General features: G+C 50.4%; 1 protein-coding gene across 4 annotated transcripts; it reads left to right on the top strand.

Moving 5' to 3' along the window:
- Positions 1-10,756, top strand: MATN4 (matrilin 4). Of its 4 annotated transcripts, XM_039479393.2 has the most exons (10): positions 1-77; positions 791-1,360; positions 2,063-2,185; positions 3,185-3,307; positions 3,403-3,525; positions 3,618-3,740; positions 5,714-6,127; positions 6,227-6,379; positions 9,970-10,077; positions 10,160-10,755. In XM_039479393.2, the coding sequence occupies exons 1-10, from the start codon at positions 8-10 to the stop codon at positions 10,216-10,218; spliced, it is 1,866 nt and encodes a 621-aa protein (XP_039335327.2). In that variant the 5' UTR covers positions 1-7; the 3' UTR covers positions 10,219-10,755. The 4 variants fall into 4 exon arrangements, with proteins under 4 accessions (XP_039335327.2, XP_074262681.1, XP_039335328.2 ...); XM_074406580.1 differs by lacking the exon at positions 3,185-3,307 and having other exon boundaries at positions 10,160-10,756; XM_039479394.2 differs by lacking the exon at positions 10,160-10,755 and having other exon boundaries at positions 9,876-9,985.
- The last annotated feature ends 3,904 nt before the right edge of the window (positions 10,757-14,660 follow it).

Here is a 14,660-nt window from a genome sequence, read left to right as displayed (position 1 = left end):
AAGCACCATGAGAGGCCTTTGCTGGCCTGTGTTGCTGCTCCTTCTTCAGCCCTGGGAAACCCAGCTCCAGTCTGCAGGTGAGCTGGGGCCCAGCCCTCACCAGTGGGAGGAGGGGAGCCAAAGCAGGTCCTCCCTCTGCAGCCAGCTCATTCTGCTGGGGAGAGGGAAGCAAGGGTTTTGCAACATAAGGGACTGGGTTTAAGTTCCCCACGTTACCTCTCTGGGCCTCAGTTTCTTCATCTGTAGAATGTAGCTTAGTTTGGGGCACATGCAGACCTGCCCATGGGGTGTTTAATTTGGAAAAACTATTCGAAAACATGGAAAACCCAGGAAATTTTACGTAAAAATCCCTGTTTGGTAATTCTCCTGAAAAAGCCAGGGATCTGCTAACATCCAATTCGCAGGTGCATGGCAGCATTTGGATGGAGCTGCCTGCCCAATTTAGGAGTGATTCAGGCTGTTTGAGTCTCCGCCGTCCTAACCCAACCAATTCATCCATGTTGTCTGCCTGGTCCCTGCAGGCTTTGAGTTTGTGACGTTTTCTTGCCCCCCTCATCAATGGGTAATACCTTCTCGGAATAGCCCTCAGGGCTGTGAGATGAGGGAATTTGTGCAATCTCCTAGGCCAGGTGCCAGGCACATGCCGGATGAGTGCATCTATCTAACCTGCCTTTGCTGTGCTGGGCGCTGTTACGCCGAAATTGCGGCATTTCCCCTGCGTTTCCCTGGGGGATCTCCTTGGAGGTGAGGTTTTGCTGACCTAGAAGAGTCTTCCCTGATCTCCCTGCAGGTCCCAGGTGTCACACTGGACCTCTGGATCTGGTGTTCGTGATTGACAGCTCCCGCAGCGTTAGCCCTTTCGAGTTCGAGACCATGCGGCAGTTCCTCGTGGGCCTTGTCCGCGGCCTGAACGTGGGTCCCAACGCCACGCGCGTTGGTGTGATCCAGTACTCGAGTCAAGTGCAGAGTGTCTTCTCTCTCCGCGCCTTCTCGCGCCGCGAGGACATGGAGCGCGCCATCCGCGACCTGGTGCCGCTGGCGCAAGGCACCATGACGGGACTGGCCATCCAGTACGCCATGAACGTGGCCTTCAGCGTGGCTGAGGGCGCGCGCCCGCCGGAGGAGCGTGTGCCACGTGTCGCTGTCATCGTGACGGACGGGCGGCCTCAGGACCGCGTGGCCGAGGTGGCGGCGCAGGCGCGCGCCCGTGGCATTGAAATTTACGCGGTGGGGGTGCAGCGCGCGGACGTGGGCTCCTTGCGCGCTATGGCATCACCCCCGCTGGACGAGCACGTCTTCCTCGTAGAGTCCTTTGACCTCATCCAGGAGTTCGGCCTACAGTTCCAGGGCCGGCTGTGTGGTGAGTTAGGAGAGTGCTGGAGGGAGGCTCCAACTCTCAATCCAAATGCTTGAATTCCTTTCCCACCACAGTAAATCCCATCCCTCGGGGTGGCCCAGCGCTTTCCAGGTAGAGTTGCTTGGACCTACCGCAGACTGTTTCAGATCTCAGCTCTGACCATTTCTGCTCAGGCTCCATCAACAAGGAGCAACCTATAGTTTCTTGCCCTGCCCGCCACAGCTTACCACAGGCTTAATGTCAAACTCCAACATCAACCCCCTGTACACAAGGAACCAGTGATTCTCAAAGCTGACGGCTATCAGCTGCTCCAAAGGGTCACGGCCTTCCCTCATGGGGATGGTTCCTTCCATTATCATCTTAGCTCCTCCCACAAATGCTGCAAGATCTGTTCTAGCCACGTTTTGAGTTTATTCCGCCCACCTCTCCACCTCCCTACCTATTCCTGTCCCTGTGGAGTCCTGTTCTATCCCACTGACATGTCTAACTGGGTGCCCCCTCTTCTGAACCTACTCGCAGGGGCTCCTCAAGCCTTATTCTTTCCCTAAGCCCTCCTACCTGGTACACCCCTCTCAGATGAGTTATTTCCTTCCGAAAGCCATTTGAGGGTGATTCCTGCCTCTGATCCCATCCCCACCCAGCTCTCTCTTGTTGGAGGCTTCTGCCTATCTGTTCTCTACTGAGTCTAGTCCTGTGTGTCCTCAGGGAAGGACTGGTGTGCTGAGGGGAGACATGGCTGCCAGCACCAGTGTGTCAACGCCCCGGGCACGTTCCACTGCGCCTGCTACCGGGGCTACAAGCTAGCAGCAGATAACAAGAGCTGTTTGGGTGAGAGCTACCCCTGCCCTGCAATCTCACTGCTCCTGAACCTTCTTTGCCTCCCCATTGCCCAAACATCAGACCAATGAGTCTGGAAGGGCCTTTGGCAGTAAAAGCACACCTCCGTCACTTTACAGGCCTAAGAAGGAAAGGTATTGCCTGGGGTCACAAGAGTCCCTGGTGGGAGCCCACAGTTAAGCATGCTTTCTGCTCCTCTTTCTCCCTGTTTTTAGGCTAGTCTCCTACCTGGCTCCAAACCACTTCCCAAACTTGTTTCTGTCTTTTTAATTTGTTTTGCTTTTCTTGAGACAGAGTCTTGCTCTGTTGCCCAGGTTGGAGCACAATGCTGCGATCTCAGCTCACTGCAACCTCTGCCTCCTGGGTTCAAGTGATTCTTGAGCCTCAGCCTCCCTAGTAGCTGCGATTACAGGCACCCACCACTATGCCTAGCTAAGTTTTGTATTTTTAGTAGCGATGGGGTTTCGCCATGTTGGCCAGGCTGATCTCGAACTCCTGACCTCAAGTGATCTGCCCATCTTGGCTTCCCAAAGTGCTGAGATTACAGGCGTGAGCCACGCTGCCCAGCCAATTCTCACTTTTTTTATACAGGGTAATTATCCTCTCTTCAGTCCAACTCTTGGCCATCTTTGCATATCCAGACCATCCAGATGCTCAACAGGGCAATAGTTCCCCCTCTTCCACAGAAGCAAGCTGTAAAGAGCAGTCACTCTCTTCCCTTATATTCCCATTTTGCAAATAGCAAAATGGAGGCTCAGACAGGTAAAGTGGCCAAACCTGTCCTCTGTAAGTCAGAGAGCATCTTGAGGACAGGGGCCCTGACTAATTAGGTCAGGATTGTTGGGGTTGGGACCCAGGCATAGGTGTTCTTAAAAATTTCTTATTCCACCTGATTTTGGTTAAAAAAGAAAAGAAATTTCTTCAGGCGGTTGTGCTACCAGAGCTGAGAAGGGCAGCCCTGGGCATGGACTGAGCTCATCTCTTCCTCAGCCATTGACCTGTGTGCTGAAGGGACCCATGCATGTGAGCACCACTGCATCAATTCCCCGGGCTCCTATGTCTGTCGCTGCCAGGTTGGCTTTGTACTCCAGCAAGACCAGAGGAGCTGCAGGGGTGAGCAACAACCCCGCCCTCCTGCCACACCAGGACTGTGGCCTCCGAGGGCTCCAGTCAGAGGTGACATCTTGCTGTTTCTTCCCTCTGGGCAGCCATTGACTACTGCAGCTTCGGGAACCATAGCTGTCAGCACGAGTGTGTTAGCACCCTTGGTGGACCACGGTGCCACTGCAGGGAGGGCCACGACTTGCAGCCCGATGGGAGGAGCTGTCAGGGTGAGGAGGGCTTTCCTACGTTTGTGGGATGGATAAGAGACCTTAGCTGGTGGGATTCATCCTGACTCATCCTGCCCTGTCTCTCCTTTAAGCCCGGGACCTTTGCAATGGCGTGGACCATGGCTGTGAGTTCCAGTGTGTGAGCGAGGGCCTCTCCTTCCGCTGCCTGTGCCCCGAGGGGCGGCAACTTCAGGCAGATGGCAAGAGCTGCAGCAGTAAGTGATGGGTGGGAGGGTGTTCTGTCTGCTTCTGCCTGATTGCCCACATTCTGAATGTCCTTGACTTTGCCCTTGCTGTGGCCCCTAGGCTGTGGTGTGAATGTGTGTGTGTGTTGTGGGGGTGACGTTGGAGGGGATGCCATTCCCTGCCTCCATCTCTTTCCCCGAAATCCTCTACTTGGCTGCCAATGTTAATTTAAAAAATATGTATTTGATCGCACTCCTCCTTTGCACATAAGCTACAGAAGAAGGATCAAATGACTTAGCCCTAAGTGTTTCAAATGGTGAGCAAAACCACATTAATGGATAATGAAATCAAATTACTGGGTTACAACCAACATTAAAAAAATAATAAAGAATGGAAGACAACATAGAGTTTACTGCCTGTAGAAATAGTTATATTATTCTTGAAACTTTAGTTCTATATGTATTCTCATTATTATTATTTTTGCTGTGGGCTGTGATAAAAATTTTGAAACCACTGCCTTAGCTTCAGCCAACTCCATCAGCCCATCTCCTGCCACACTTGAACATTTCAGTCTTACTGGCCTGCCCTTCCCTGAATGTGTCTGGAGCTCTGCACATGCTGCATCCCACCTTCTGGACTGTCCCTTACTGCCTTGGCAAACTCCTACTGATCTTTCAAGACTGTTTTAGTTTATTCAGGCTGCTATACCAAAGTACCATAGACTGGGTGGCTTTAACAACATTTATTTTTCACAGTTCTGGAGGCTGGGGAGTCCAAGACCAAGGTGCCAGCAGATATGTGTCTAATGAGGTCCTGCTTTCTGATTCTTAGATGGCACAACTATCAACACCTCCCCCTGCTGCACACACACACACACACACACACACACCCCAATCTTCTTGCTGCATGTTCTTCTCTCTCTCTCTCTCTCTGTCTCTCTCTCTCTTTCTCTTTTTGAGACAGAGTTTCACTCTTTTTGCCCAGGTTGGAGTGCAATGGCGCAATCTGGGCTCAGTGCAACCTCCGCCTCCCAGGTTCAAGAGATTCTCTTGCTTCAGTCTCCCAAGTAGCTGGGATTACAGACATGCACCACCACTCCTAACTAATTTTGTATTTTTAGTAGAGATGGGGTTTCTTCATATTGGTCAGGCTGGTCTCAAACTCCCGACCTTAGGTCAGGCTGGTCTCAAACTCCACCTCCCTCAGCCTCCCAAAGTGCTGGGATTACAGGCATGAGCCACCGTGCCTGGCCGCGCGATCTTCTCTTCTAGCACTTTCCTTGACCAGAGCATATGCCATGTCTGACTTGCTCTGCTCTGCCCTCGTCGATCAGGATTATGTTTTAATTCTTGTTGAACCCTCTTTGGTCCTAGCAAATTCCCTGGCTCAGAATAGGGAAGGCAGCATTGTAGAGTGATTCAGGAACATTGGTTTTGGAGTCAGATGGACCTGGCTTCATGTCTTGGTTCAGTCAGTACTAACTATGAAATCTGGGGCAATCACTTTATCCATCAGAACCTCAGGTTATAGAAAATGGGGACAATATTCAAGCTTATTGGGAGGATTGAGAATATATATAAGCCCTTCACCCAGTACCTGCCACATGGTAAGCTGTCGGTGAATAATGTTTTTGTTATTATTATTGTTAATATTGGTACAGTGCTTAGAAGTGTGCCTGATACATAGTAGATGATCAATAAATAGTAGTTATTGTGGTCATTATTATGATTGTTGTTAAAAAGTTGCTTTTAGCAGTGTCTGGTTTGTTCTAAGCACTGAATAAATGTCAACGGCAATGATGATGATGATGATGATGATGGTGGTGGTGGTGGTGGTGGTGGTTGTGATGATGGTGATAATTATTACACTGCCCAGCACAGCAAAGACTCAGGAAATTTTGTCTGTTATATAACAAATGTTTGCGAATGAATGACTAGATGGATAGACAGCTGCTGCCAGTCAAGAATCTGGTCCCTCAATTAAAGCTTTTCTGGCCATGCAGGGTGCCGGGAAGGCCATGTGGACCTTGTTCTGCTGGTTGACGGCTCCAAGAGCGTGCGTCCACAAAACTTCGAGCTGGTGAAGCGCTTCGTGAACCAGATTGTGGACTTCCTGGATGTGTCCCCCGAGGGCACGCGTGTGGGGCTGGTGCAGTTCTCGAGCCGCGTGCGCACCGAGTTCCCTCTGGGCCGCTACGGCACCGCAGCCGAGGTGAAGAAGGCGGTCCTGGCCGTGGAGTACATGGAGCGCGGCACCATGACAGGGCTGGCGCTGCGGCACATGGTGGAGCACAGCTTCTCCGAGGCACAGGGTGCGCGGCCCCGTGCCCTCAATGTGCCTCGCGTTGGCCTGATCTTCACCGACGGCCGCTCCCAGGATGACATCTCGGTGTGGGCAGCGCGTGCCAAGGAGGAAGGTGGGCTTGGCATGGGACACAATAGGCTGGGCTTGGGTCAGACGCGGGGAGGCAGCTTTTCCGAGGCCTGGGGCACCCTCTGAGTCCCCGGCCCTGTAGGCATCGTCATGTACGCCGTGGGCGTGGGCAAGGCAGTGGAGGCGGAGCTGCGCGAGATCGCCTCGGAGCCAGCAGAGCTGCACGTGTCCTATGCCCCGGACTTCGGAACCATGACGCACGTGCTGGAGAACCTGAAAGGCAGCATCTGCCCAGGTGAGAGCACCTCTCTCGGGGCTCTTCCTCTCTCTCACTGCCCACCCTCTGATAGCTCCCCTTCCTAGTCACCCCCTACCCTCTTTGTAGTCATAGCCACAGGGTGGGCTCACTAGGCAGAGTTTTGCTCCTCCAAAGGTGGTCCACAGGCCAGCAGCAGGGCGGTGACCCGGTAGCTTCTTAGAACTGAAACATTTCTGGTGCTCTCCAGACTGAATAAATCGGAATTTGCACCTCGACAAGATTCTCAGGTGATTTGTAAGCATATTAAAGTCTAAGAAACCCTAGACTAAGCTACCCATCCCCCAAATCAGTGGAGGTTCAGAATAATTTGGGAAAATTTTTTTGAAGGCACACCAGACAGCATTTGTAAGTGGAGTTACAGCATATATCCCCTATACTTGTTAGAATTCAACCTTATGAACTTGGCAAAGTGGCAGAACTGAGTATACTTTAAGTACACGCAGGACTGTTTGTTTTTCATTTTGTTTTGTTTTGTTTTGGTTGGGGGAGCAATGCAGCTCTTAAGTGCAATCCTTCTGCTTCATCATCTGGCGCTCAGCTGAGCCAAAAGACTAACTCTATCTGTGGAGGAGAAGGGGGCTCCTGAATTGGGTGTATTGTGCCCTGGGTGATATAGAGAATGTCTCCAGGGTAACTTTTACCCTAGGTTCTTTAGACAGTAACCCAGGCTTAAGATGTGACTCTTCTTGCAGTTTATCAGGCTCTAGCTCCAGAAAGCAGATTAAGTAGGGCTGGTCTGGATCTGGAGAATCTGTGGTTTTTTTTGTTTGTTTGTTTGTTTTGTTTTTTAAGTATATGTTGTAGGAGCAGGTGCAGTGGCTCATGCCTGTAATCTCAGCACTCTGAGAGACCAAGGCGGGTGGATCACTTGAGATCAGGAGTTCAAGACCATCCTGGGAAACATCGTGAAACCCTGTCTTCACCAAAAAATACGAAAATTAGCTGGGCATGGTGGCGGGCACTGAGGCAGGAAAATTGCTTGAACCTGGGAGGTGGAGGTTGCAGTGAGCCGAGATTGTACCACTGCACTCCAGCCTGGTGACAGAGTGAGACCTTGTCTCAAAAAAAAGTATATGTATATACATATACAAACACACACACACACACACACACACACACTCTTCACCCCCACCCCCCAAGCTAATTTTAATTATTGTGGAGTCCCTGAATTAGCTGCTCTTTCAGGGTTCTTCCTGTGCTGACTCTTACATGCCCCACAGTGTGACTTTGGACAAGTCACTTACCCCCACCCCTACCTTAACTTTTCTTTTCTGTAGCGGAGGAGGCACTGGCTGCCCAAGTTTACCTCTAGCTCTGGAGTTCTGAGAGAAGTCTGGGCTCTGTGGTCAAGGCTCTTTACTAAATGGTGGTATCACTGTCTCCTGTCTCCAACCCTTGGTTTCTCCATCTGTAAAATTAGGGATCTTTGCTGGATTGTTGTCAATAACAAGACTTACAGCAGTTTGTTAACAGTACATACAAGACCAAGATGAAGAGACAACTTTTAAATCATTACAGCAGTGTTGTTGAAGGCTAAAGGACGGGCATTGGGCTTATTATTTCACTACTTGTAATCCTTTTCCTTTGTATTCCTAAGGGACTTTTGTTGTAGCATTTTTTTAAAGTCATTCCCTGTAATTTTTTTTATTTTTTTGAGATGGAGTCTGGCTCTGTTGCCCAGGCTGGAGTGCAGTGGCATGATCTTGGCTCACTGTAACCTCTGCCTCCCGAATTCAAGCGACTATCCTGCCTCAGCCTCCTGAGTAGCTGGGATAACAGGCGCCCGCCACCACTCCTGGCTAATTTTTTGTATTTTTAGTAGAGACGGGGTTTCAACATCTCAGCCAGGCTGGTCTTGAACTCCTGATCTCATGAACCACCTGCCTCGGCCTCCCAAAGTGCTGGGATTACAGGCATGAACCACCTCGCCCGGCCTCCCTGTAATCTTAACAATGGCACATGCTTATAGAAATTTAGTGAACTAAGATGCCATTCATTTTAAGATTCACCATTATTTTATGTGCTACTAAGAAAAAACGTGCCAATTTTAATTATAAGGTCTCCTGCCCAACCCTCAAGATGCTGAGATGTATAGGGAGTTAGAGTTGGATCAGGATTAGTGGTTTCTAAACCACTAATTAGGGTACATCAGAATCACCTGGAGGACCTTTAAAAACACAAATTGCTGGGCTTCAACTCTAGATTTTCTGATTCAGGATGTCTGGGGTGGTGTCTGATAATTTGCATTTCTGATAAATTCCTACATGATGCTGATGCTGCTGGTTCAAGGACCACACTTTGAGAATCACTGGTCTAGTTGAAATACACTACAAAGCAGTGATACACAACCTTTTTGGCACCAGGGACTGGTTTTGTGGAAGACAATTTTTCCATGATGGTGGTGGGGAGGATGGTTTCAGGATGATTCAAGCACGTTACATTTATGGTGCACTTTATTTCCATTATTACATTGTAATATACAATGAAATAATTATCCAGTTCACCATAATGTCTAATCAGTGGGAGCCCTCAGCTTGCTTTCCTGCAGTTAGATGGTCCCATCTGTGGGTGATGGGAGACAGTGACAGATCATCAGGCATTAGATTTTCATAATAAGCCAGCAACCTAGATCCCTCCCATGCAGAGTTTACAATAGGGTTTGTGCTCCCATGAGAATCTAACAATGCCATGGGTCTGACAGGAGAGGAGCTCAGGTTGTAATGGGAACTAAGGGGAGCAGCTGGAAATACAGGTGAAGCTCCCTTGCCTGCTGGCTGCTCACCTCCTGCTGTGTGGCTCAGTTTTTAACAGGCCATGGGCTGGTACTGGTTCGTGTGATGTGCTGGTAATGGTCCATGGCCTGGGGGTTGAGGACCCCTGCTGTAAAGTATTTACTTGAACCAGGCAGTGTTCTACATCTGTGCTTTTTCAAAAAGGTAGGCAGTAGCTATTACAGGTACCTATTTAATTAAAATGGATTGAAATAAAATAAATTTTAGACCTTTAGTGGCACCAGTCACATTTCAAGCGTTAAACAGCCACATGTGGCTTGTGGCTACTGCTTCAGATAGGGCAGGTATAGAACACTTCCATCATTGCATACAACTTTATTTGGAGAGTGCTACTCAAAGTGGGGTCCACAGACCAGAAGCACCATCCTCATTTAGGATCTTATTAGAAATGTAACTTCTGAACTCCTTCCCCATTCTGAATCAGAATCTATATGTTAACAAGCTCTCCTGATGATTCCAATGAGCAATAAGGTTTGAGAAACACTCTTGTAAGTTGTGCACATGCGCACACACACGCACACATACACAGGTGACTGAATCCTCGAAGCCACTAATGCATACATTCTTTCATTATATCCATTTTATAGATGAGGAAACTGAGCTTAGAAAGGTTAGTGAGTTTCTCAGTACTTCACAGCTACTTACCTTGGGACTTAGCCCAGGTCTCTCTGAATCCAAAGCCCATAGACTCAACCATAGGCCCAGTGCAGCGAAATCAGAGGGCCAAGGCTAGCGCAATTTCTCATCCCCCGACCCTCTGTGGCCGGCTTGCAGAGGAGGGCATCAGCGCCGGGACAGAGCTTCGGAGCCCATGTGAATGCGAAAGCCTCGTGGAGTTCCAGGGCCGCACGCTCGGGGCGCTCGAGAACCTGACGCGGAACCATATCCTTTGGGGCTGGTGGCCCGGGCTGGAGGGAAAGTGAAGGGACCGCGGCGATCCGCAGCGGCTTCCTTAACCGCTCACTGGCCCAGCTGACCGCGCGCCTGGAGGATCTGGAGAAGCATCTGGCCAACCAGAAGTGAGGGCCACTCGGGCTGGGGCGCGGCCCCACGGACCGTGCCAGTTGCGCGCCACTGGGGCGCCGGGGCCAGGCAGAACCTGGGCCCGTCGGGATTGGGCTGTCCGGGCGGAGGCGCTGGCGGGCTTCCAGCGTTGCGCTGAGCTGGCCTCGCCCGGACCAGAAGGCGGACTGCGGGGGTCACGGGGATAGCGGGTGGTGGGGGAAGGGGCACGTGCCAGACCGGCACGCCCTCGCCGCGTGCTGCTCTCAGTTCTTTGTTGGATTTGTTTTTTCTTAAAAAAAAAAAAAAAATCTGATTTCCACCGGGTCCGTTTTTGGGTCTTGCTGCACCGCCAGCGGGAGGGGAAGCCAGACGGAGCACGCTCTGCCGGCGCCCGGGCGGCGTCTCCTTGGAGAAAGGCGCATTGTGCGGGGGTCGGGCGCGGGGGCGCTACTTTCCCCTGCTTGTTTGTTCAGCGGAGAACAGATGGTTCCTTATGCAGGCTGCGGGAAGGGAGGGGGTTCAACAGGCATCCCTGGGGTCTGAGCAAGTCTGCGCCACCCCACTCTCCAGCGGATTGAACGCTTTGCTCTCCGGCCAGGCCTATCCCATGGTGCCCCCAAATCTGGCTCAAAAGCTGCTAGGGCTGAGCGCGGGTGAGGGGTGCGGGGTGGGGGTGGCATTGGTGGGAAACCGAGAGGCAGTAATTGAACCCCAAATGGATGGAGTGGGAGTGGATAAATGAGCTTTGCCCGATTTTAACTCCCTCCTGCACTAGGTGGGAAGAGGAGGAGGTATCAGCCAGGACCCCTGCCTACCCAGCCTGGGGCCTTCCTTCTGTCACCCTCCTAACCCCGCGGAAAACACTTCTATCAGCAACGAACACAAACCAGTACCATCTTCCAGGTGCATGCAAGAAACCAAGAAGTTTAAAATGCTTCCTAGAGTGATTTGGGGAAAGTTATTTTGTGTTTATTTCCTCATCTGCAAGGTAGAGACTGGAATTCTTACCCCCAAGGGTGATGGGGAGAATCAAGGACATTCTTCTAAGGCATGTGACACTGTGCCTGGTACCTGTCAGGCCCTCAATTAATGGTAGCTGTTAACTATTCTTATAGTAATAGCTAACATATTTCGTGTTGGACATTACTGTAACTGATTTGCAGGTGATTGCCACCACTCTTCTGCAGGCTGTTAAATATGTTAAGTAGCTAACATATTTAGTGTTGGGCATTATTGTAACTGGTTTTCATTTTATCCTTGCAACCATCTTATGAAATAAGAATTATTGCTTTTATCATCCCCATTTTGCAGATGAGGAAACTGAGGCACAGAAAGGTTAAGTTTCCAACAGTAGCATAACCAGTAAGAAACTGAACCAGGATGTTTCCTATGGCTGCCCTAATAAGTTACCACAAATTGAGTGGCTAACAACACAAATTTATTACCTTACAGTTTTTAGGTCAGAAGTCTAAGATGTGTTGGTGAGGCTTTATTCCTTCTGGTGGCTTTTGTTTCCTGGCCTTTTCCAGCTTCTAGAGGCTACCTGAATTCCTTGGGTCCTGGCCCCAAATCACTTCAACCTGTTTCCATCAGCGCATCTCTTTCTCTGACTCTGACTCTTCCATCTCTGTCTTATAAGGACCCTTCTGATTATATTGGCATCACCTTGATAATCAAAGATAATCATCCCATCTCAGGCTCTCTATCTTAGCCACATCTGCAAAGACCCTTTTGTAATGTGAGGTGACATAATCACAGGTTCCAGGGATTAACACGTGGACATCTTTGTGGGGACGGCTATTCTGCCTACCACATGGGGCTTGAAGCCAGGCTGGGGACTTCAGAGCAGCTGCTCTTAAGCACTCTGTGCCAGGCACCTTGCTAGGCTTGGTGAAGAGGTAGAAACTGACGATTGAGAAAAGCTGTTGAGTTGCGGAAGCTCCAGGCTAGAAGGGCTGCAGTCCACCCGACTAAACCTGAAGCAGAAAAAGGGAACTTCAGATGAGAGGAGGGAGAAATTCCGGAGAGGTGTTCGTTAAACAGTGGCTGGCATTTTCACAGGAGGCCATGCTTTATAGGTGAGTAAAGCATGTACTATGTGTGGTCAGGAGAGACTGGAGCATGGGGGGTGGGAATGATCATCTTAACTGGCCATGAGGATCAGATGAGCTAAAGCCCTATGGACACCACTTGGCATGTGACCTCACCTTGCCTTACCACTCATTTTACATTTGTGGAAACTGAGGCCTAGAGGCCAGAGTTGCCTGCCCAAGATCACACAGAGAGAAAGCACCAGTTGTGCCAGGAAGAAGCCTAGTGGGGAGGTCAAACTGGAGCAGGATAGTCAACTGAAAGGGAGCACTGAGGGCAAAGGCCAGGCTTCTTCCGATCCTCCTCCCTGGAGCTGGCCAGCACTGCCTTCTCGGGTTTCTTACGTTCGTTTCTCCTGCAATCTCCCTCGTGGCCACTGGATGGCGCTGGAGCTCTGATTTGGAGCTGGGTCCTAGAGCCTTTGCAGGCCTTTGGCATCTGGCACTTGGGCTGCAGAGCCTGTCCTTCTCCCTTCATTTCCTCACTCTGCCAGCCCCACCACTGAAGCCTACAAGCTGCTTCGGTTCCCAAGCATTAGCCCCGTAGTGCTGGATTCGAAGACCAGCCCTGCTACGTACCAGGTGCTTGCTGGTGTTGACAGGTACTGGTTCCCTTGCTCACCTCTTGGTTCCTTTCTCGCATTTCCCTTTCTTCCTACCCCCTCTACCCTGCCGGATAGAATGGAATTCCAGTTCCCTAATCATGCCCAATATAAGGGCAGCTAGCCCTTGCTTCTTTGTATATACCCCCATCCTATGTGATGGGGTAGAAGACTTACAAAGGACTCGTGAATTCAGTAAAACAAACATCCATTAACCCATGAACCGAAAGTGAGAACCCAAGTAACAGTGCGATGAGAGTCACACTGCCAAGAAAGCTCAGAAGGAGAAGGCACCGACCCGGACAAAGAACCCCGGGCCTGGGTCTCTTGGTGCCCAGACAAGCAGGGGTTTATATGGCTTTCAGAGCTTGTTAAGATGAGGAACAGAGCACGGACATGCCGGGGAGTCCTGGGCCCAGGTCCTGCAGAGGGAACTCAGCCCCCTCAGCCCTCTTGGTTCCCTGGAGAGTTTGAATCATGAAAACAAGACGGTATCTTCCCTCATGGTTAGCAGAGATAGTACTTCCAGAGCTGTTTCTTAGACTTACTACCATGCACTAGACGTGGCCTTGGGCAGTTAAGTGCAGGTCAGGAAGGGCCTGTCACTTCAGCCTAGTGCCGGGCTCCCTCTCTGAGTTTTGCCTCTCTCTGTGGTGTCTGGCTCTGTGTCTCCATGGTTTTTGACCTTTCGCTCCTTCTAGTCTAGCTCACAGCTCGCTCCATTTCTGCAGCTGGCACAGCTGCTGTCTCCAAGGGTTGTCTACTCTTCTGGCTCTTTGGACCCAGGATAGTGAATGGAAAGAAAACTATCAATTACCAAACGGGCAGCATGCAGAAGAATGGCGGCAATCACCTCCTCCTCCGCTTCTTTCTCATCTCAGGCCCCCAACAAATCGTCCCTCCAACTCCAACCCCTGCAGAATTCCTTGGTGGCTCATTGCGCCCTTGAGCCCTCCTTCCCTCAGGGCTAGCTTAGTTTTTGGCTTCACATACACAGACTAAAACCAAAAAAATCAGATAGAATGGGCCGGGTGCGGTGGCTCACGCCTGTAATCCCAGCACTTTGGGAGGCCGAGGCGGGTGGATCACGAGGTCAAGAGATCAAGACCATCCTGGTCAACATGGTGAAACCCCATCTCTACTAAAAATACAAAAAATTAGCTGGGCATGATGGCGTGTGCCTGTAATCCCAGCTACTCAGGAGGCTGAGGCAGGAGAATTGCCTGAACCCGGGAGGCGGAGTCTGTGGTGAGCCGAGATCGCACCATTGCACTCTAGCCTGGGTAACAAGAGCGAAACTCCGTCTCAAAAAAAAAAAAAAATCAGATAGATAAAACCTTTGTATTAAAAATATTTTTCATTGTACAAGCCATCGAAGGTCATTGTTAAAACTTAGGCTGGGCACAGTGGCTCTCGCCTGTAATCCTAGCAGTTTGGGAGGCTGAGGCAGGTGAATCATTTGAGTTTGAGATCAGCCTGGCCAACATGATGAAACCTTATCTCTACTAAAAGTAGAAAAATTAGGTGGGCATGGTGGCATGCACCTGTAATCCTAGCTACTTGGGAGGTGGAGGTGGGAGGATAGCTTGAGCCTGGGAGGCGGAGGTTGCAGTGAGCTGAGATTGTGCCATGCACTCCAGCTTGGGTAACAGGGTGAGAATGTCTCAAAAAATGAACAAATAAAACGTATATAGCATAGAACCTATCAAGTGAAAAAAGGATCCCCTGCTTCCATTAATCCCATTCCCTAGAGATTACTACAGAATCG

This window comes from Saimiri boliviensis, chromosome 9, assembly GCF_048565385.1.
Source record: "Saimiri boliviensis isolate mSaiBol1 chromosome 9, mSaiBol1.pri, whole genome shotgun sequence".
Taxonomy (NCBI): Eukaryota; Metazoa; Chordata; class Mammalia; order Primates; family Cebidae; genus Saimiri; species Saimiri boliviensis.
The sequence above is the reverse complement of the archived record's forward strand: the minus strand, read 5'-3'. Positions and strand labels throughout refer to the sequence as shown.

Bases quoted from the DNA above. Each gene is read 5' to 3' on its own strand.
- MATN4 (XM_039479393.2), top strand. From the start codon at position 8: ATGAGAGGCCTTTGCTGGCCTGTGTTGCTGCTCCTTCTTCAGCCCTGG. The intron at 78-790 runs GTGAGCTGGGGC...ATCTCCCTGCAG, and splicing joins AACCCAGCTCCAGTCTGCAG to GTCCCAGGTGTCACACTGGA. The intron at 3,308-3,402 runs GTGAGCAACAAC...CCCTCTGGGCAG, and splicing joins AGACCAGAGGAGCTGCAGGG to CCATTGACTACTGCAGCTTC.